At 40.6% G+C, this 21,537-nt stretch overlaps 1 protein-coding gene across 25 annotated transcripts in view; it reads right to left on the bottom strand.

The window, feature by feature from the left end:
• Positions 1-21,537, bottom strand: part of afdna (afadin, adherens junction formation factor a) — a 161,382-nt gene that overhangs the window by 91,461 nt on the left and 48,384 nt on the right. For 15 of the 25 annotated variants that reach the window (XM_026194091.2, XM_026194093.2, XM_026194100.2 and 12 more), the window contains exons 7-17: positions 20,248-20,332; positions 19,901-20,041; positions 17,386-17,430; positions 15,135-15,229; positions 14,134-14,381; positions 9,464-9,533; positions 8,184-8,254; positions 8,006-8,073; positions 5,248-5,453; positions 3,185-3,205; positions 63-208 (exon numbers count right to left, since the gene is read on the bottom strand). In XM_026194091.2, coding sequence (XP_026049876.2) covers positions 63-208; positions 3,185-3,205; positions 5,248-5,453; positions 8,006-8,073; positions 8,184-8,254; positions 9,464-9,533; positions 14,134-14,381; positions 15,135-15,229; positions 17,386-17,430; positions 19,901-20,041; positions 20,248-20,332 — 1,196 coding nt within the window. The remainder of the gene's footprint in view (positions 1-62; positions 209-3,184; positions 3,206-5,247; positions 5,454-8,005; positions 8,074-8,183; positions 8,255-9,463; positions 9,534-14,133; positions 14,382-15,134; positions 15,230-17,385; positions 17,431-19,900; positions 20,042-20,247; positions 20,333-21,537) is intronic. The other 10 variants (XM_026194097.2, XM_080289874.1, XM_026194111.2 and 7 more) reach the window with 5 other exon arrangements.

Raw genomic sequence — 21,537 nt, 5'->3', positions numbered from 1 at the left:
CTATATCTTTGTTCACAGTTTATTATCTACACCCACACCCACATCCACAAACACAAACTGACTTGAAGGCCATCTGGACCAGATGGGCGAGGATGTCCTGGGCGTCCAGCGTAATGCGACTCAGGTCTCGGTCCTGTTTGATGAAATTGAGCAGCTCGGACGCATTGGCCATCCAGAAAGCCAGTGCTCCCGCGATGTTCTTCTGCTTCTGTAATGCACCAATCACAACCACACACAAAGAAGAAAAACATGGTAGAAGTTGTTAGAGTAGAAGTGTCCAGGGAAGACTCAAGGGTAAAAATTAAAAAAAAGAAGGGAGGAGGACAGAGGGGTTTCTGTTTGAGTGACAGCAAGAAGGAGCAGCTGTTACTTTAAGGGATAGACTCATGCCTCGCCCACCCCTCCCTCTAAGCCAACCGGGTGTCGAGAAGAAGAGTGGTCATCACTTTCAGATCGGTGAACACAAACAAAGTGTCGTGAGCTCTGTGATAGTTTTGTTTTACACAAGAGTGACCTCTCCTTTTCTCTCCCATTCATCAGATCGACAGACACCGGCCGTCTTAGTTCACAGTTTAAATCATGACGAAGCTCGATGTCTGAGGAGCTGATTGGTTAAAATCCCCACCGCTCAGAGAGAGAGAGGATTGTGCAAAGCTTGGTCCCTTGCATTCATCTATCCCCACCTTTGAAAAACAAATGAAAACAGAACAAAGAAAAGAAAATAATAATAATATCAATAATAATAATAATAATAATAATAATAACAATAATAACCCTTCATTCAGAACAGCCAGACAATGAGAGATGGAGCCAAGTGCATCCACAATGAAACACAGATGGATGGCTGAACACGTTAAATGAACATCCAAACAGACAAATGAAGCAGACGAGGTGGAGCAGGTCAGAGGGACGCGACTTGTCTCTCATCCACACCGTCGAGTAGAAGAAGCAAGATGTGAGGTCACAACAAAAAAACAAAACAAAAAAATGGATGCCAGAGTTAAAGACTGAGCAATGATGGAGAGAAGTGGATGCTTTGGTTTTTGTTCTGTTTTTGTTTTGTTTTTTTTCTTTGGTGTGTTTGTTTTTTAGTACCAGGCAGGTCCAGGAAGCTGAATGGAATTAGTCAAGTTGATGTTGCTGTTGTTGCTTAGTTTTCCAGCTGTGGGGTAGGATGCATTATTACGGCGGTATTTTACATCATCTCTGTTAGAATGGAGAAAAAGAAGCAGCAGCAACAATGAAGGGCTGGTCAAAAAGAAACAAAGCATAGAGAGAGAAGAAGAAAGTAGGACAGGGAGAGAGAAGTGGGGGCAGAGATTAATAGAGGAAAGCCGAGGGGTTGATGAGGTTGGTGATGTGATTTTACGTCACCAGTGCTTAAATGTTATCTGATTCGCCTTAATTAAAATGTGTTGGCTTTTTTTTTTTTTTTTTACCCAGTTGGTCTGGAGTCGAGGTTTCAGGTAAAGAAATAATTTAACATACGAGCTTCGATCAAAAAGATCTTCAAATCCATGCGCACTGTTATCCTGATCATCACTCTGTGGAAGTCTCGCTTCGACCACGAACACCAAACAAACAACTTTCAAGCTAAGGATCATCACCGAGCTGAGCATTTAACCATCGTGTCCATGCCCCTTCATGCAATAACGTTAATGTTCACATTTCCACTCACTGCACGCAGACTGAAATCAGCTGGCAGTAGCACAGCGCAAAAAAAAAAAAAGACCCATCATGCACGTAGAGGAAGCTTTGCAATGCAATAACAACTTATTTGTTTCCTTAGTACATAGAATGAGATTACTGAACCACCTACAGTGATGCATAACAGAAAAATGTATGTTGACTGCAGCTCACTGTCTCCAACTTTGTGACATGAACAACAATCTGAAAAACAGAAGCTGTCCTAAAGCAGTCCAGAGGTGCACAACGAGACAAACTCTGACGCAAAACTAACAATGTTAGAGATATGGTGTAGGTAACCATAAACCGCAACCTGATGTGCACCTCACTAGAAATACAACTACGCATCACGTTGATGCAGCTCGCAACGACTGTGACTCTCCTCCATGGTTATTAAAGTTAACTAAAAATAGGTGTGACCAAAATGTAATTAACTAAAATAAAAATTATAAACAGACCTGGGGAAAAACAAACTAGGAAAAAATGATAGCAAGAAATTTGCTTAGTTTTTGTATTGTTTGTCTATAAGACTGAGTCAACTGCTTTCCAAAAGTTTGGCTTCTTTTTTTTCTTCTTTTTTTTTTTTAAATACCTGAAATACCTGTACTTTACCGCTGATATAAATCTCATAATAATAACTAAAAAGCCAAAAACTAACTCTTAAATTAATAAAATTAAACTAAAACAAAATATTTTTAAATAAAATGAAACTGAAACAAGAAAACCTCACTACAGAAACTGCCTGAAAATTAACAGCAAAAAGTCTAAACTAAATAAAAATGACTACAATAATGCATTTTTTGCTATTTCCATTTTCAAATCCAGTGAATAGGTTTGAAAAACATCAAAACACCCATAACTAGTGTTTTGGGAGTGACTGCACAAGAACGGAGACACACCATGCACACATATAAACACCGACCACGAGTCGGTCACTTAAACAGGCTTTATGTCGATTCAACACAGAAGTATTTATTTATCTTTCTTTACTTAATAGTTACAATGTAATACTAACATTATTATAATAATAATAATAATAATAATAATAATAATAATAATAATAATAATAATAATAATAATAATAATAATAATAATAATAATAACAACAACAACAACAACAACAACAACAACAACCATTTTTTCTGTTGCTATTGGGAGTAATAAATCAACCTACACTGAGAACAATACTATAATCCAGTAGTATTTTGTCACCATGGCAAACGTGATCGACTGTTTTATGTCCTCTGCAATATGTTCCTTAAAAACAGCTCTGAAAACTGTGGATAATACAGTAAAAGTATTGAGTTGCAAAGCTCTTGGCATTGCTAATCTGTGCAGCTCACATTAACAGTAGCGAGTACAGAATATAAGGTGCACTGCGCAATTAATATTACCCACATCACCCACCCCAAGAAAATGAGACAAAGAGAGAGCATCAGAGCCAGGGAGAGAGAGGTAGACGAGTCTTTAGCAGCCGTATCATGATGTGCTATCCTACCTGATCCCCTTCAGCAATCTCCTGGATGGAAGGAAGAGGAAGAGGAGGAGGAGGAAGAGGACACGTTCACAGGACAGAGAGAAAACACGTCAACGGCTACAGTATGGACAGCTATGTGACACACAGATACACTTTGACACACACGATGATTATGGTTTACAATGTAAAGCCATCCTCAAAAAAGTGAAGTGATGGAGGTCAGCTGGAAAAGAAAAAATGTTAAAGAAAACACTGCAAAAGTGAACGAGGTATACAATGTTTTATATTTTACAACTAAAAGCTGCATAAAATGTTTGAAGCACACTATTGTAACCGCACTCTAACAAGGATTAAATATTAGAGAGTGCGAGCACTGTTATTGGCGAGGAACATCCCAAAGAGATGCTCCAAAAATATCCTGATCTGCTGGATTAGTGTCTCGTATGCAATGATTAATGTTCAGATGATAACTGAAAACGCACGCACGCACGCACGCACACACACACACACACACACACACACACACACACACACACACACACACACACACACACACACACACACACACAGAGTTTATAAGCAAGCTTCCCACATCTCTCAGTCTGTAGCTAAAGATAGTTTTCCTGAAACTCTATAAAGCTGAACTCCTACTACACAGACTGAAATAGTCTTACAGTCTTGTGTGTGCATTTGTGAGTCTGTGCTTGTGTTTTAGAACTTTTCTGCATGCCAAAGACAATGAATAGCTTGCTGCAGGCTAAACAAATAAAAGCAGTAATGGCTTTACTGGAAGCTGGAGGCTTTAAAAGAAACATGTAGGTGTTTATGTGTTTACTTTTCCCCTCCTAAGATCCTCTGCTTCATATGTGGCATCGTGCTCCCACCTAACCCAGCAAGGATCACTTTTATCTTTTATTTTGTACAGTAACTTTAGTTAAGCAATGCAAAATCTTAACTTCATGCTATAAATATTTTATAGAGTATACACCAGGCCTCGAGGGCCGGTGTCCTGCAGCATTTAGATCTCACCCTGGGTCAGCACACCTGAATCAATCATTACCAGGCCTCTGGAGAACTTCAAGACATGTTGAGGAGGTAATTTAGCCATTTAGATCAGCTGTGTTGGATCAAGGACACATCTAAAACCTGCAGGACACCGGCCCTTGAGGCCTGAAGTTCCCCACACCTGTTTAGGACATGAAACTGATCGATGTGATGTGTCTAAATCAATTTACAGAACATTTGAACACGGATTTCTTTTCTGTGAAGGGATCGCAACTAGAAGATGAGCTTGCCATCAAAGTATAGGTAAAAAGATTTCATAATCTATAACTTGTGCCCAGCTATCTATCCCACATTGCGATATGACGCTTGTGAAACTTGGAGTATCAAAATTGGTTTAAAAACCGCTTAAATATGAGGTACTGAAGTTGCTGGGAAAACGAGAAAGAATTTCTGGCTGTTTTTAACGTGGCCCAGAGTTAACAAAAAGTTTCAACAGATGGTGAAAGTCTTAATCCTTTTTCATATTTCCATACAGACTGTTTCAATTAAAACCAGGCATTTTTAGCATGTTTATTAAAACTTCTTGCAGATGTTTGTCTTAACGCAATATTGAACACAGATACCTCTATGTAGTTTTATTTAGAGGAGGAGATCTCGAAAAAGTCTTTAAAAATTACTGTTTTGACACCGCCTCCCTCCCCTACAAAAAACGGCTATAAGACCGGCATCAAACTTGACATTTTAAGTAACAGTAGCTCCATGTTGAGTCACAACAGGCTTCACATCTCGAGCGTAACACTGAGTGATGGACAAACAGAATCGAAAGCACAACTGTGGAGAAAAGCTGCTAGACACAAACACAGACACAAACACACACACACACACACACACACACACACACACACACAGCTTACAACAACTACAAATGTAGTTTTGTAAGAACACCGCTGAGCGTCACCTAATATTCGACAAAAGCAGGAGGAGCATGAGAACGAGATAACGTGCAAATTAATCGATGATTTGATTCGACTGCTTTTAAAAATTACAGTGAAAAGACTTTTAAAAGACGCATTACTGACCTGGATGACTCCTTCCATCATGCTCACCATCTTGTTGACGATGGCGATGACCTTGTGCGTCCTCTCTGACGGCGACATGTCGGGCCGGTAGGTGGGCGACAAGACGTAGCGGCAGGCCATGTACAGGACGTACGTGGGCGAGAGTTTGAAGTGAACCGTGGAGCTGTTGGTGTAGTTGATGATGGCAGAGAGGAAGGTGTCTTCAGCTGGATGGACACAGAGAGAATACATTCGATAAAATCTTTGCGGCAGCCGCTGTTTGTCAGAGGACGTAACAGATTTCACGTGATTAATTAATAATTAATTAATAAACATGCAGCTTAAGTAATCCCCCACAAACTAAACTCATGGTTATGGTCACGTGTATGGGTGAGACAACGAAGTCTGACGCAGAAAGGGTGAGTTGGGTTATGAAAACATGAATTAAAGGCTTCTTAGACACCAAAACAATGGAGAACTGAACTGATGACTACAGAGCATTTTTACTTCCAGCCACTTTATCGTAGTCCTACAGTAGAAAACACCGGAAATGTGTTAAAGAGGCAAGCAGGAGTTTTATTTGTTTCCTGTGTTTTCATTCAGCATTTCATTCAGATACTCCTTGTGTTGTCAGTTCATTCAGCAACTGGTTCCTGGCTTTATTCATTCATCTTATTTATTCTGTTTCCATCCATCCAGTTGTTGTTTTTTTGTTTGTTTGTTTTAACCCACTCAGCCATTCATTGATGAATTCATTCATGGATTCTCATTTTATTCTTTTTTTATCTGGTTTCGTTTTGCTTTCATCAGTCGTTTTTCTTTTCCCCACTGTGTTGACTGATAAATAAAACTTAACTTTTCTGAATTGTCTATTTTTTAATATAACAATAACAATAATAACAATAACAATAATAATATTCATTTGTTTATTAGACTTCTAGTTTACTATTCAATTCATTCATGTTTTTATTCATCTATTTTGGCTTTCATTCATTTATTCCTGCCCCTTCTGACAACAATCTCCACCTGTTTAACTCTTTCACTATAGCTGATTTTTTTTTTTATTATTTCATGGAATAACAGCTCATCATTATAGCTGATAATAGTAATTAATAAATGCAAAGGTTTTATATATCATCTCTCATTAAAAACTGTATGTAAAGGCAGAAATGACTGCACACAATAAATCAAACTGCATGTTCGAAGTGTCGGCCCACACCGCCTCTGAGCTGTGGGAAGCAGTTTGTATCAGTCGCTTTGGCGGTGCAGATATTGGCTGCACATGCGTGTCATGTTGAAAACACCAATGAAACCAGCTGCCTCACTTTAGAGTCATTCGGTTTTAACTCGATGCCAAACTAGTGGCAGCTGCACTTTAGCAGCTACAACACTCCATATGAAAACCTGAAGATGAGACTACTGCACCTTTTCTGCCTCTTACAGCACATGGTTAGGCTCCCTGAGGACTGTGGGGTATGAGAGTCTCCACCACTTTATGACCAAAAACCATCTTTTGCCTGGAAAACAGATGATCTCACACACGGTGCCAAATATACTGTAGCACTGTCAGAGCGTGCACGCTGATAGACTCGGGCCCGGAGCAGAAGAAGAGTCAATAAACGGAAGACAAAGCAAACGGCTCGAAGCGTTCGTGGCTACAAAAAGCGTGGGAAACGAAACGTTGCACTGCCGTCTGGAACTCAATTATCATGAATTTAACATCCAACAGCAACAAAGAGTTCTGAAATCATCTAATAAAGGATTCACTAGAGACATTAGAAAATTAAATGCCGGGGATTAGGACAACTCAGTCCAGCTCTAAGGTTCCCTCCACACCGGCAGACAAAAAGGAGAACTTTCATTTTATTACTTTATTAAACAGGAATGCACAGCTCGAACACGGCTCAGAAAAACGCAGAGATGGAAATCATGAAGCTTAATATTAATCTCTGTAATGTACTCTGACATGTAAAGGCAGAAACACCCCGATGTAGCAGTTTTCATACATGCACCACAGCACCAAACTTCTCCACCGTTCAAGGTGCACGAGAGAACAATAAAAACCCTTTGAGGCCAGTCATGAAATGGTCTTCAACCTGCCAGCTTCACAGAAAAAGTTCCACAGGAATAAGTTCCTGGGTTTGAATCCAGTCTTTTCCGTTCTGTATGGAGCCTGCATGTTCTCCCTGTGTCTGCATGGGTTCTGTCTGGGAACTCCAGCTTCCACCAACAGTTCAAAAACATGCATGGGGTAAGGGTTAATTGGTGATTATAAATTGATTGTAGTTCCCAAGGGTCTCCTCCCAGATAAACATGCCCCCAAAACCTCCAGCGGCGTTGTTACAAGACGACGAAAAACATCCTGAGATATCTGCCTTTCAACCCAGAGAGGGCACTTCACAGTCTCACATTTGGAGGTGTCGACCTCCAATCTTGTTCAAGAATATCACAAGCAGGCTCAGAAACGAGGAGCAAAAACCACTGAACGTGCTTGACTTTGTGCCACAACGTCAAATAGGATTTTAATGATTATAATGGCTTTCAGCCTTTCATCGCTGCAGGTCGGCGAGGTGAGAGAAAACGTGAAAAGCCTCTGAACTGCCTGCATTAACCATGACACCGTTATTGAGCAGCACTACTTCCAGCGCAATCAGGTCAGGTTTGTCGGTCCAGGACGTTACGACGGGAACTGAAAGGGTTCAATAGTTTCCAGCTATTGACTGTGTCACTGACACAGTGAGGTGAATGAAGAGGCAGAAAGTGATGCGCGAACACTCACAGTTGTCTCTGAACTCGATGCTGGCTGGAAGAGTCAGCTCTGTTCTGTCTGCTGAAATATCCTGAGACCTGATGAGACAGATTCAAACCATGAGGAGAGGAGATCCATACAGAGGGGAGAAAAAGGATAAGCATGAGGATCAAGAGAATCCAGGGTATTGGAGGAAACCATGCCTGACCTGCTGTCCTGCTGCTCTCCTCTGATCATGGGTTTGACCATTCCTCTCTCCATGTCCAGCTTTCCTGAGCTCTGAAAACACACAGAGAAAAAAAGAAGCTTCAATTCAACTTAACATACGGAAATTTGTCCCTTATTATATTTTAAAGATACTGGCTACAGTCCTACGAGGCTTAAATGCAGCGTGGGGAAACAAATCAAAGTTATGGTGTCATGGAGTTTTGTCTGGGAAAGCCGACAATGGTGACTTGGGTCAGATTTATTGGCAGAACTACTACAGCAAAAGCAACATGACAACCCTTTTTCCACTTTTCATCAAGTTTTTGTTTCTTTGTATTGAGTTTGACATTTAAAAAACGTTTTGCTGCTTCTCCAGAGCTTTTGCAGTTAGTCAAACCAATAATCAAATGACAAAATTAATCTGTGGCTTTGATCAGATTTTTAAATAATCTGAATTAAACTTCTTTGGAGTTAAATGTTAGATGAAATGCACTCAAGAAGATCTGCAAATCAACACCGATAATCAACAAAAGACTTAATTATTTTTGGAAAACCCATGAGAGTCATTTTTCTCCTTTTTGTCATCAGCAGCTCTCTCACGGACGATTGTGGAATCATTGTGTTTTTATAATATTTATAATATGTGCATAGTCTTTACCTTTGAAAATAAAACACCTTAAGATGTGTCATGATTTGTCACTCTATAAATGACATTTAACTGCAAAGAAATTTGAAAGATACTGATAAATACCACTGGTGTGCATAATTATCATAATAAGATTGGCTCCATATTTTTAAATCTGTGAATTCTTCTACCACGACTAGTTACTGTAGTAGTTTTGTTCCCCCTCGCAAAAATAAGGCTTAAATAGTAGGTGGGTGGAGCTTCTGTGCTCGCTGTGACAGCTGTGCACCTGTGTTGACAATAGTTGAGATAAGGCATCATACAGAGCAGGGGGAAAAGAAACTGTCAAAATTGGCATGTTTAGAGCAGCCTGAACAGCGATGACTTGAACATAAACTAACGTCATTATTTGAAACCAACTTTAAAAGGAGAATCCACCACAGAAGCAGTGCAGTAAACAAAAATATGATGATGCCCGACTTTCAGCCAGTCTGCTTAATAAAAGTTCAGACAGATAAAACATAAAAATATTAACAGCATAGTGTTTAAGTGTTTGAGAGCAGAAAGCAGAGCAGAGAGAATTTTGAATGGAATAAAGTATATACACGAAAATGAGTGGGTGTTTCTTTTTCTGTCTGTGTGCATGTGTGTGTTACCTTGCTGGTAGGCAGGGCTCCTCCACTGTGGACGTCTCCGTGAAGGTCGAAGGTGGTTTCTGGTACGCTGCTTCAGCGGGGAGACACAGACATTCAGAGGTTCAGATGACGAACTGCGCTCTCCACAGCTGACTTTTCATTACTGACGTCGACAAGAGCGCAGACTTAAATCCAGACACACACACGCTCGCTTATCTAACTCACCGTCACAGAGGAGAGCGATGGGCGTGAGAGGCAGTAAAATACTCGCTGATATTTGCACACAGATAGCTCGCTTTATGCATGCACACTCTTACATAACAGTCTAATTAGTTATAGAGAAGCCACGCCACGAGTCCTAACTCACAGCAACGCCAGGATGTCGTGTCGTGTCGTGTGTGTGTGTGTGTGTGTGTGTGTGTGTGTGTGTGTGTGTGTGTGTGTGTGTGTGTGTGTGTGTGTGTGTGTGTGTGTGTGTGTGTGTGTGTGTGTGTGTGTGTGTGTGTGAGAGAGACAGCAGTCGGGTTTAAAAAGACAGGCTTCTGCTTTCACAGCCCGCGTGACAGCAAGGCATCAATGTTGAATAAAGAGCACAGCACAAACACAAAGCATCAGTGCTTCATGTCATTGACACGGAGATCTCCATCACGCACACAATAAACAAAAGCAGCCAAACAAGGTTAAACCATTACCAGCATCAACATAGACAGAGAAAGTAGACTGATTGTTTTTTTCTTTCTTAAACTAAATTTCTAATCAAATGAAGTACATTACAAACAAACTCATAACTCCAGTAAAAACAGATAAAATATTAAAATCTTTCTGATGCTGCCGTTTTCAGCTTTTGAAAACAGATTCTAACATCTTTAACAAGATGGTCCCAAATCCCCGCGTGGGAATCAATGACAGGTGTCATGTGATCTCAGAAACCAGACAGTCATGTGAATCAGGCTCAAAGCCACAACCTCCGCAGCTGGAAAATAAATACTATGTAGATGTGCCAAAGACTGCAATTCCTCTAACAGCCACCTGGGACTGGCTTCAAATGCGAGTCGAACCCCACAGGCTCCCACGTCACTGCATTAAAAAGCATGTTTTAGCCTCCACAGATAGGCTTTCCCTTTCACAAACTCTGTTTTAAAGTGCAGACCATTTAATAAGCTTGTGCTTCAGTTCTGGTCTGTTAATTAGCACCAAGGAAGGCTTTCTGTGTGTTTTAGCTGTACTGTACAATAGCTGGAGAGAGCCACTGTGATGCCACCTGTTTGTTAGTTTTATGAAGCCTCAAAATGAGTGTTTTCACTATCAGTTTTTTGAAACCAGATGCGGTGAACGAGGTGTGGATCTGACTGTGAAACCACACACATATCCTGGATAACCCTGGAAAAGCCTCAGGATGACTATAACTTACAAAATGCACTCAGTGTTTGACAAAAATAAGGCCTCATGCATTAAAGTAATGAAAAAATGTTTACAGAGTTCTTGGAGATAGGAAGGTGGGAGTCAACTTAGACTTCTATACGACCAGAAACCCTCTGCAATCAGAGGAGTTGAGTCCTGTTGGCCATTAAAAAGAATGAAGGTGTAATTTTTCAATCTTTGTCCATCTTTATACCGGCTGTGGATGCAGCTTTCTAACCAATAAGGCTGCTATTATTTGATAACTCAGCTGGGCCCACCATCTCACCCTGCCATCCTTGCATGTCTTCCAAGACGCCATCATTTTAAATGGTCACTTTCAATTCAATTTTATTTATATAGTCGCCTCAAGGCACTTCATCTTGCAAGGTAAAGACCCTACAATAGTACAGAAAAACCCCAACAATCAAATGATCCCTTTTAAACAAGCAGTTGATGACAGTGGGAAGGAAAAAACAAAACGCTCTTTTAAGAGGAAGAAACCTTCAAGAGAACCAAGACTGCGTCATAGCAGTATGAGCACACAGCAATAGCATCTGCCTTTTCTGGCAGTCTCTACTCTGACAGAAAATTCAAAACAAACACACCACAGTGCTGCTTAACCTTGCGCCCGCTCACTAACAGTCTTCTTGCAACTCGCCTCATTTCTCTGTTTAGAAAGCGTACTATTGTAATCCTGCATCTGTGCCACACTTCTGTCAGCTGCTAACAAGTCAAACATGCAGACCAAAAAAGGCTGTTATCATGATATAAAACATGAAAAACAGTGTTTAAAATGTGAATCTGCCGTGTCATGCGTACTGAGATTACAGCACAAGGATCTGATAACGATTTATTTAAAATGATCTCAAATTAAACATGATACAGATTAAAGTTCCTTTTAAGGCTTCTGGCTGGTTTCATTCTTGTTTTTCTCTCACTCACTGACAGTGAATACAGATGAAGTTAAGAGGGAGCAGATTATCAAAGGATCAAACACTCATTCCCTTACAAGATCATCTGAACCACGCCAAAAAAGAATCCTCGCCAAACTACTGCAGTAATTGGCCTAAACATTATGATGAGTCCTCAGCTTGACTGTGGCTAGGTATCCTGGTATGTTTGTGCAGCAGGACACTGGAAAGCAGCCCAGAAAACCACAGAGATCCACATCCACAACTTCTCCTTTTCTGAGCTGCACAAAATGATCCCTGGTCTTAATATAACTCCTCAGTGTTCTCATTTCTCGTAACATCATTTCACAATGCCTCCAACTGAGCTGACAACTGAAAAAGTTCCCAAAGGAGCTGATCAATAACAAAAAATCTAATAAAATGACCAAAGTATTATTTGAACCATTGAGAAATCTGATTATACAGGTGTACTTCTTGCTTATATAGAAAAATAAAAATGGGTTTTCTTTTGGGGCAATGAGGAAAATTTTCCCTTTCGCCATTCGTGATACCAAAAAAGCTTAATCTCAATTTAAGGTCAATATTCACACATTTTCTGTAACTCCTGGGGGAAATATGGACCTCTTTAGCTTACAAAAAATCCACTATATCCATGACCCGGAAGCTAATTTCATCTTCCTCATGTTTGTATCTGGACAGGCAGAACCGGCTAAATGCAGCTGCCTATCGTTAAAACCATCAATAGTAAGAATGAACTATGCGATTTATGCTATATCCTATAGCTAGAAATTACAAATGTTAATGCACGATGTTTAACTCTTTAAAAATTAAAAAATTAAAAAAAACACACACATTAAAAATGTATTTAAAGCCTGTAAAAAAAAAAAAAAAAAAAGATTTTTGGCTTCTATTGATAAATTCTCTCTTTATAACACCTCTACACTGGGTAAAACTCATCCAATGAGACTCTACCAAGTCTTAAACTTAAGGGCAGAATTTGAATCGGCAGACATAGACAGCTGTAGTTGACCTGCGCTGATCTGAACCATGCCTGTGCTCCTGGAGCCCTTTAGAGCATTTTTAATGGAAATGTCTGACAAATATAATGTATTGCTGTTTGGGACAGGCTGAGCAAGAGATTTATGACTCTTGAGCAGCAAAAGTACCAACATTAAGACTGTATATAAAAGACCAAGTGGCTACTTTGATCTTATATATACAGTCTGTGGACTTCATTCATCCCGAGTCTTCTTTTTTTTTAAGCTGAAGTATTTTATTGTCACATTTTGCTGCTGACATGTGGAGCACTGTGAGCTGTATTTTCGTATTAAACATGAATTTTGAGGTCTTCTTCTATAGCTGAGGTTACTAATCAAAATCACCTGATGGGAGTTTCTAACTGGAATGCAAACCTGTGTCAAAGCCTCTGAGGAACATGTTGTGAAAGCAGTCACAGCCCACAGCTAAATACAGGATTAGCTCTCTTTTAAAACGCTGCACTGATGTATAATTTTGTGTTTGCTCAGCAAGCGCTCAAACCTAACAAACCAGCTCTTAAACACATAAAAAAAAAAAAACACTCCCAGGCTGGTGGATTAAATTCAGCCAAGCAAAAATGTTATGCTCATTTTACTCCAAAATAATTTTAAGGTTTATTTCATCTGAAGGCAAAGCTTACAGAGGCAAACTTTACACTCTAGATTGTTAAAAAACTAATTTAAATGTGTTCATGACCTTGTGAGCTTTAGAAAATACTGAGCACATGCTTATGAAAGAGTGCTACAAAAGATAAAGGACAATTTCTTGAATCATTTGTAGAAACTAATTCATGCAGAAACACACCCACAGTTGTGAGTTAGTGTTTTGGGTACTTACAGACTTCCTTCTTTCTCTCTTCCTTTCAGTGTTAGTCGTCCATTAAAGACTTTTAAGTTGTTTCTCCTTTCCTTCACTGATCCCCAACTTTCTCACACTCTCCTTTCTCTTCTTATCTTGTATGCCCTCCGTCTTTCTCCCGTTAGTGTGTGAAACTCCAGCGAGGAGGAGGCCACACCCAACATCATGTTGATCAGATTAGAGGGCAGCCTGCCTGCCGTAACCCCAGACCTCCGCTCTTCCTCTCATTTCCCTGCTCTCCCCATCCCAGACTCCCTCCTCCCACTTTTCCTTCCCTTCATCTCTGCTTCCGCCTGCCAACTCCAAACCTCACCCTCCCTTCATTTACAATAACACCCTATTCTTTCTTTACTGTTGGTAGGCTTCGGGAAACTGTGTGTACAGACGTTGAAGAAGGAGGGATAGTAAGAAGAATGGATGTCCGTAAGTTTGAGGTGAAAACTTTGCATTCAGACACCCACAAACCCTTTTCCCATTCCTCACCCAGACTTGTGTCTGCCTCTCGGCATGGCCGGTTCTCTCTTCCCTCCCTGGTCGAACATCGGGTCCACGAATTTGAAGACGTGGGCAGAACCGAACTGGATGGTGGAGCCAGAACGCAACACAGTCGTCTCGATAATGCGCTGCCCGTCTACAAATGTGTCTGCGTCAGGGCCGTGCGGCGTCACAGTCACCATGCCTTCGCTGTGCATGAGGTTGCAGTGGTGGGGCAGAATCCCCGGACCAAGCAGCTGAAGACAAACACAGCAAGTATATCAGCTATATAAGCAGCATCAGGCTAAAACTCCACTTTTAAGCTGTAAGTCGGGCTGGCTTCTGGCAAAATAGATAAATAAATAACTCTTCTGCAGTCAGTTTCACTTGACTTCAAGCTCCCATTAGAGCTGTGCACCGTTTCCCCTCTCTATCAGCTTAAACACCCTTGCTGTTTAGTTTAACTCGAGCCAGGACGGCCAAGTAAAAGTATCATAAATTAACCTTGGAATGATCATCAGCTGCCTGATGCTGACCTTGTCTCTGGATTTTCACCTGATCGACTTTCAAACAACAGTTAGCTGCAGCTGCTCAAGTGTAATGGCCCTTATGGTCAAAAACCCCCACTGGTCAGCATCTCACTCCACCAGCTACACCTCTTTGCTTTTCATTTGAATCATATCTAAAGACAGCTTTTTAAACTGCAGTAACGTCATGATGTTTGCACAGTTAATTCAACACCGTGTGTGTGTGTGTGTAAGGGAACACTGAGTGTGAGGGAACTCCACAGGGTTTGCATCAGTGCTCGGATGCACTGGCATCAAAACTTGGCAGCATGTGAGCTCTTCCCAAATACTGAAAGCTTTAGAAAGACAGAAATCTTAATTTAAAATTGCAATGTAGTACTTTTTTTAAAAAGAGAAAAATTCTAGCATTAATATGTGCAGTTTATATAGTGCAGTATTCTACAGTCTGTATTAGAATTTTTTGTATTTTAATGGGGTGTTTACCTGGATGGCGCCGTCGTCTGTGCAGTCTGAGCCGACCTCAGTGATGCTGTGCTGAAGCCGATACAGCTTGGGTTTGTCCCGAGAGTCTGAGCCGTCTGAACACACACACACACACACACACACACACACGTTCAGATTTAGAAACCAGGTAAGGCTGCACTCACATCACATTTTAAAGAAACGGCATACAGGTTCACTACACAAACTCACACATACACATACACTGATTGACTGAAATCCCAGTCAATCAATTCAGCATTACTACAGTACAGAGTCAATACATAGTGACATATGGAGAGCTGTGCATTATGCACTGCTAATGTGGCACAGAGTGTGGGGGTTTTGGTGGGGCTGCAGTGCAGTTATTGATATTAGTAAGTAGGGGTTTAGTAAAAGCAAAGCAGGGCATTAGTTCAGTGAAGGGAAAGGGATAAAATGTTGGCTGCTGTGGGGGGTTGGGGGGGGGGGGGGGTGAAAGGGTATCAGAAAAAAACCCACATATAACCATCTTCTAAAAATAATACTGTAGTCAAAAGGTAGCTAATATAACAGATCTCCGTAGATTAGAAGGTTCTGCTATACCGACTCGGTTTTGTTTTTTCCATCAATTCTGTGCCAGTTAAAGGTTTAAGGACGGTAATCACGAGGAGCCGAGGGCGTACTTTCACTTTTAGACCCTCAGTCATTTTTTTCCCCTTTCTCTCTCTATTTTATTCATTTATAACTTTTCATATTGCAACAGTTATTCATTGTTTTGTGACTGATGCCATTATCATCATTATTTTGAATTTGAAATTAATTAATTAGAGATTAGATGCTAACACATTATGTTCATCTACGTGATTGTTGAATTAAGTTGAATAGGAGCCACCCTTGCATATTAGTTTGTTTTTTTAGAATATTTGGATCTAATTTATTTGGCATTCTAATGGCTCAGTGACACGAGTAGATATATGACGGCTAACTGTCTGCAACTAAAAGGATGAAAAACCAAACAAAAACACGGTGGCTGATAAACGCGTTTAATTTCCTTCCCTTTTGGCAGCTTAATGAACGCGCTGCAGAAACCAGATGCCTGATTGCGACCGCACAGAACCCCTTGCAAAGGCAACCTGATTATTAGCAGGTTTGCATCTAATTTGTTAACACAGAGACTGCCAACATGTTGCAATCAGTCAGAGTTGGTCCACAACAATGAACACAACGTCTCTGCATCATGGCTCTTTAACATCGACCCAATATTATAATCCTACATAATATCAAGGTTCCTCCATCCTTTAACAGTGAAATTCAACATCCTGCTGCAACTATGGCACTATTTGTGAATAATTCCTAAATTCATGTTTCACATCTATGAGGTTTTGGTTGAAAGTAACAGTATATAGCTGCCTAATGACCATTGAATTTGCAGTAACAGTGACAGCAGACCGACTCCATCTTTTTGCCATTTTATCAAAGCTACTTTGAAGACACAGCTGATGGTCATCTTTGAGTGCTGCAAGATCATGAGGTCACACGGTTGCAACTGCAGTCTACAGACACCATTTTTCACAGTGTGGCATTATGCTCGATTTAGACTTCTGGTGTGAAATATAGATGCCAGTGATGGTTGCAGCCTCTAGCATTCCGTTTTACCTGTGCAGGCTGCACTGGCAGTGACATGTGGTTACATTTCTATGCAGGTGGACTTCAGGTAACATCGAACATTATGGTGCAGGATTTCAGAAAGATTTTCAGTTACGACTATTTTACAGGTAGATTTAACACAGAAGTATAATTCCCATGTTTTGACTTCTTCAGTCTTTCAGTCAGTTATGAGGTAACTCACTAGAAACGTCACTTCGATTATTATCAGTTCATTTGTGAGCTTTTAGCAACTGGTGAAATAAATTGATTTAGTAGTTTCGTGTACCCTTCAAATAAAATGAATGTCAATCTGCAAAAATGCTTCCAAAAAGGTCTCAGTTTTCCCTGCGATTGGCTGGATATAATGTTAAATCCTATTTCTTATCAAAACTTTATATCCTAAAATGTATTTAAGCTGTTATTGACTGTTTTTAATGCTGATACAGAAAGTATTAAATAACTCTCATGTAAAATGTAAATAAATTGTTTAAATCACTTTTTCCTAACCTCTCTGTTCAGTACTAGTGCCTAAATCACATCTAAAACATGTATCAGGGCTGTTTGACCACTATTGGCCAAATGAGTTGACCCCACCAACAGACACACAGGTGCGGCAGAGTTTTACCTTCGTGGTGCCGATAGGCGTAGTAGGCATAGTGATTCCCTCGCCCTAGGCAGGCAGGCAGGCATGGAGGTAGGAGGAGACATGCACAGGCCCCACACACGCACACACACACATACACGCACGCATACGCACCATGCCATAAAGAAGGTGGGAAAGAAAACAGACAAATAGCAGAGGGTGAAAATGCAGCAAGGAAGGGAAAAAAAAATACCTTGTTAACCCGTTAATTGCATGGAAAGCAGGCAAACACACACACACACACACACGATATTTTAAAAGGGCTCTCACTGTCTACATTTGTCTTAGTGTCCAAATTTTAAATGAATTAAACAAAGCAGTGTGTAGATGACAACGCACACTGCAAGTAAATTGTAAATTCTAGTTTACAGAGTATGTATCTTAAAACAGGTCATAACAAAAAAGATCTTCCCAACAGTTTAACCACTGATCCAAACAAGTATGCATTTTGGTGACATTATGTTGCCTGCCCTGACTTTGAGGTGAAAGCATCTTTATCTGTTTAAACGTGTTATTTTTGGTGACTTTGTGGTTTATTTCTCACCTCACGTGTTTTTAGGATCAAACTTGAGCTTAATGGTCTGCTTTTTTAAAGTGTCAAATTTTGGTTTTAGTTTAAAATCCAAGAGCAGACAGAGTGGTGTTCATTCAATCAGGTGGTGCCGTAAAGGCTGTAAAATGGGGAGAGCACCCAAATAGTCGTCTATTGTGATGCTTTATAGGGGCTCGCCTACGCCCCACAGTCAGCTTTGCCCTCTGCTCGTCATATCTGGCTTCATAAAGCTTAGATGGTAACACAATTGTCAGCTTGAGGCTGAGACATCCCTTATGTCCATATTTTAAATACAATCTATGAAGAAAACGCACTGAGAGGTATGCTTGTGGTTATAGGACTTCCCTCAGTAGCCCGGACATCACTTAAATACTGGAAAGTCATTTAAAAGTAAAAAATTACAACAAATTTCTTTTTATCTTAAGCCTTCTACAGGGTAACCTCAGTGTTTTCTTTAATAGAAGTGGATTAAAGTCCAGTTAATTAACACACACACTCTCTCTCTCTCCTCACACAGACACACACACTTTGCCAAGCAGCTGTTATTTAGACAAGCCACCAAATCAATTTCCCATCCTGGCAATCTTCCACAGTCAGTGACCCGTCAACCTTACAGTAGATGAAGTAGACGTGTTAGTACATTCCTGGATAGGGCCCACTGGTGAGCCAATATCATTCCAGCACCACAGTTCCAACCAGTTCAAGTGCCAATAAGAATTGGGTTCACCAACGGGTCTGATAGGTTAATGGCATGATAGGAAGAATGACAAAAAGGCCAATAAAGAAAGAGAGGGATCAGTAGCAGGAAACAAGCTGTTAGGGTTGTGTCATATTTAACAGGACATGGGTATGTTTCTCCAAAATGCCCTTCGAAAGGCTCTCAAAACAAATAATCTGGGGTTTTATGTACTGCATTCCAGCTGTTATTACACCACTGTAACTTACCTCTTACAGTACGAGTGGTCTCTGTCCTGTATACTCTTACATCAGTAAGAAACTTCCTATAATTCACCAAATGAAGCTTTTTCATAGTAAGTTTAACCTTTTTGCTCTTTAAATCATCTTCATCATAAATAAATATGATAAAGACTTTGATGTGGCTGTTAAGATTAGGACAGGTTTTCCCCCTTTGAATAATAATAATAATAATAATAATAATAATGATGATGATGATGATGATGAAGAGATTCATTATACATGAGTGGTCTAAAAGAGTGATCTCAGCTGCTGTGACTGAGGACAGACACATTTTTGTTCTAACAACACCTACATATAACTCTTACCGATCTCTGTCTGATAACTTTACACTTTAACCTCAAGAACTGCCAGATGTTTCCCCAATAAAGAATTATCTTATGTTAGAAACCCTTCAGGCAGGTATAACCTCAGTGCAACAAGCATAAAGGAGAAGATCTAAAGTCCAAGTCTTTTTTATTCTGTGACTTCTCACAGTGCACTCGTGTGTTTTGGAAACTTTAATTCATATTAAAAGCTACAGCTCTTTCTGATGGGGGGATAAAAGAAAGTCAAGCAGCTGTAGCACGCGCCAACATCTCCAGCTATTTTTAAGAGCTCTCTGCAGCTTTCAGTGATCGTTAACCGCCCGCAGTGGTTTTTACACACTGACAAAATGCTGCAGTGGCAGGAACAGAAACCACAACACAGCTGAAAGTGGTGAGAAGATGTGGGAGCAATAATGTAGCCGCATTATAATGTGCTTCATTCACCTCGGCAGGGAACACGAAGACAGACTCACCTTTGACCAAACCTGAGTGTTTTTTAATGCAGCTACACTGCAACCTGTTGGTCACTGTTTGCCATTACAACAACAAATAAAAAAATAAAAATAAAAAAAAGCTGCTTCCGCTGGTGCTGTCACTTGTAATGCCTATCGACACTGACAGCAAAGATGAAGAGTCGCATATGATAGTGTTGTGGTCCTACCTGGGCTCAACTCCACTAGATAAGGCAGTTTCTCAGGAGGCAGCGAGCTGTCCTTCCCTCTGAGGCCCTTGTCATCCACTTTCCTTCCCTTCCTCCCCTGGTAGTCCGGAGGTCTCTTCTTCAACTGGAACACTAATGCCCCTGAAAATGAGGAAGACTAAATTTTACTACCTGTACGCAGTAGAGATTCCACAGGTTAATATACAGTAAGAAGATCAATGGTCAAAGAAAAATTACATTTAAAATAAACATTTAAAAAAAAAAAAATCTGTAATTTCAGTAAACCAGCAGCAGGGGGCAATAGTGACCAAGAAGCGAGGGGACAAGTGCCTGAGTGTGTCTTTTACCTCTATCAGCAGGCCAGTCCCTGAAGATCTGCAGTGGACACTCATTATCGTCCAGAATCACCTCCTTGCCCGACTTATCATCTTGCTGCAAATAAAAGGAGACAAACACCAAATCAATTCAAAGTTTATTCACATTTCATGCAGCTGTGCTTATTATTGGACTTATTAAACAACATGTTATAACATCTCCAGATGTTGCAGTTTAGAAATTGGTTGTTTTCCCATGTCCACATGGTCCATAATCCCCATTAACTAGTTTTCCAAGACACAATATAAAGAAAAGACGTCAGCCACTAATCCTGTTTTTCCACATCACACCGTCTAAAAATGCGTGCTGACCTGCAGCTTGTACTGGTTCAGTTTGCAGCTCAGTGGAGAGCAGATGCATTAGCGGATGAATTAGACCCTCAAGTCTGAGGCCCTGGTATTCAGTAAGAGATGGGTTGTTTTGAGGAAGCGCTACTGTCTCAAGTGGAGCATCTCAAGTACCTTAGGATGATGTTCACAAGTGGGGGAACAATGGAAAGTGGGAGAGCGACAAGTGGGCTTCTACAGCATCTGCAGTACTGCTAAGTTCTGGTGAGCTAAGGGGCATAGGGTTTAATTAACTGGCAGGGCTATGCTCTTACCATAACCTGTGGCTATGGGTTGTACCAGAAGAAAAAGATCATAAATACAGGCTGTAAAACTTTGTTTCCACTGAATGCTGTCTGGATTCAGACTACACAATAGGGCTGGGCGATATATCCAGTTTTTTAAAAATATCGATATATTTTCATACGCGATATAAGATGTGACAATATCGTTTATATCGATATAGTCTATGTTACGTTATAATTATACTTGTGGAGCCGCAGGTTTGCCTCTCTTTCGTCCACTTTTGTCTCTACGAAACGTTACTCGGCCTCGCCTCCCCCATAGCTTCACCTGCAGGCAATGACAAGATGAAAGCGGAAAATCTCTGTTAGCGAGTTACCGCGGATCGTCCCGTGCGTGGGGCTGGACGGCGTCAACGTGTTAGCGAGCTAACCACGCTAACGAGCTAACCGCGCTAACGACATGCAGCCCAGAGGGGCTGCACGGCCTAAAATCCTTTCATTTTCTCAAAACTCGACAGCGCGCCTTATGTATGAATTCTGGTTGTGCTTACTGACCGCGAACCGATTTTATGTGGTACACAGCGCTCAGCAATCTGTCAAAAAAATGTTTTAATATGACTTTGCTAAGCTACGGAGCTGCACCGCTTGATGGATTGTCGGAGGATTACGGCTACCGAGGAGCTTCGCGGAG

This window comes from Astatotilapia calliptera, chromosome 15 (assembly GCF_964374335.1).
Source record: "Astatotilapia calliptera chromosome 15, fAstCal68.1, whole genome shotgun sequence".
NCBI classification, from domain to species: domain Eukaryota; kingdom Metazoa; phylum Chordata; class Actinopteri; order Cichliformes; family Cichlidae; genus Astatotilapia; species Astatotilapia calliptera.
The sequence above is the reverse complement of the archived record's forward strand: the minus strand, read 5'-3'. Positions and strand labels throughout refer to the sequence as shown.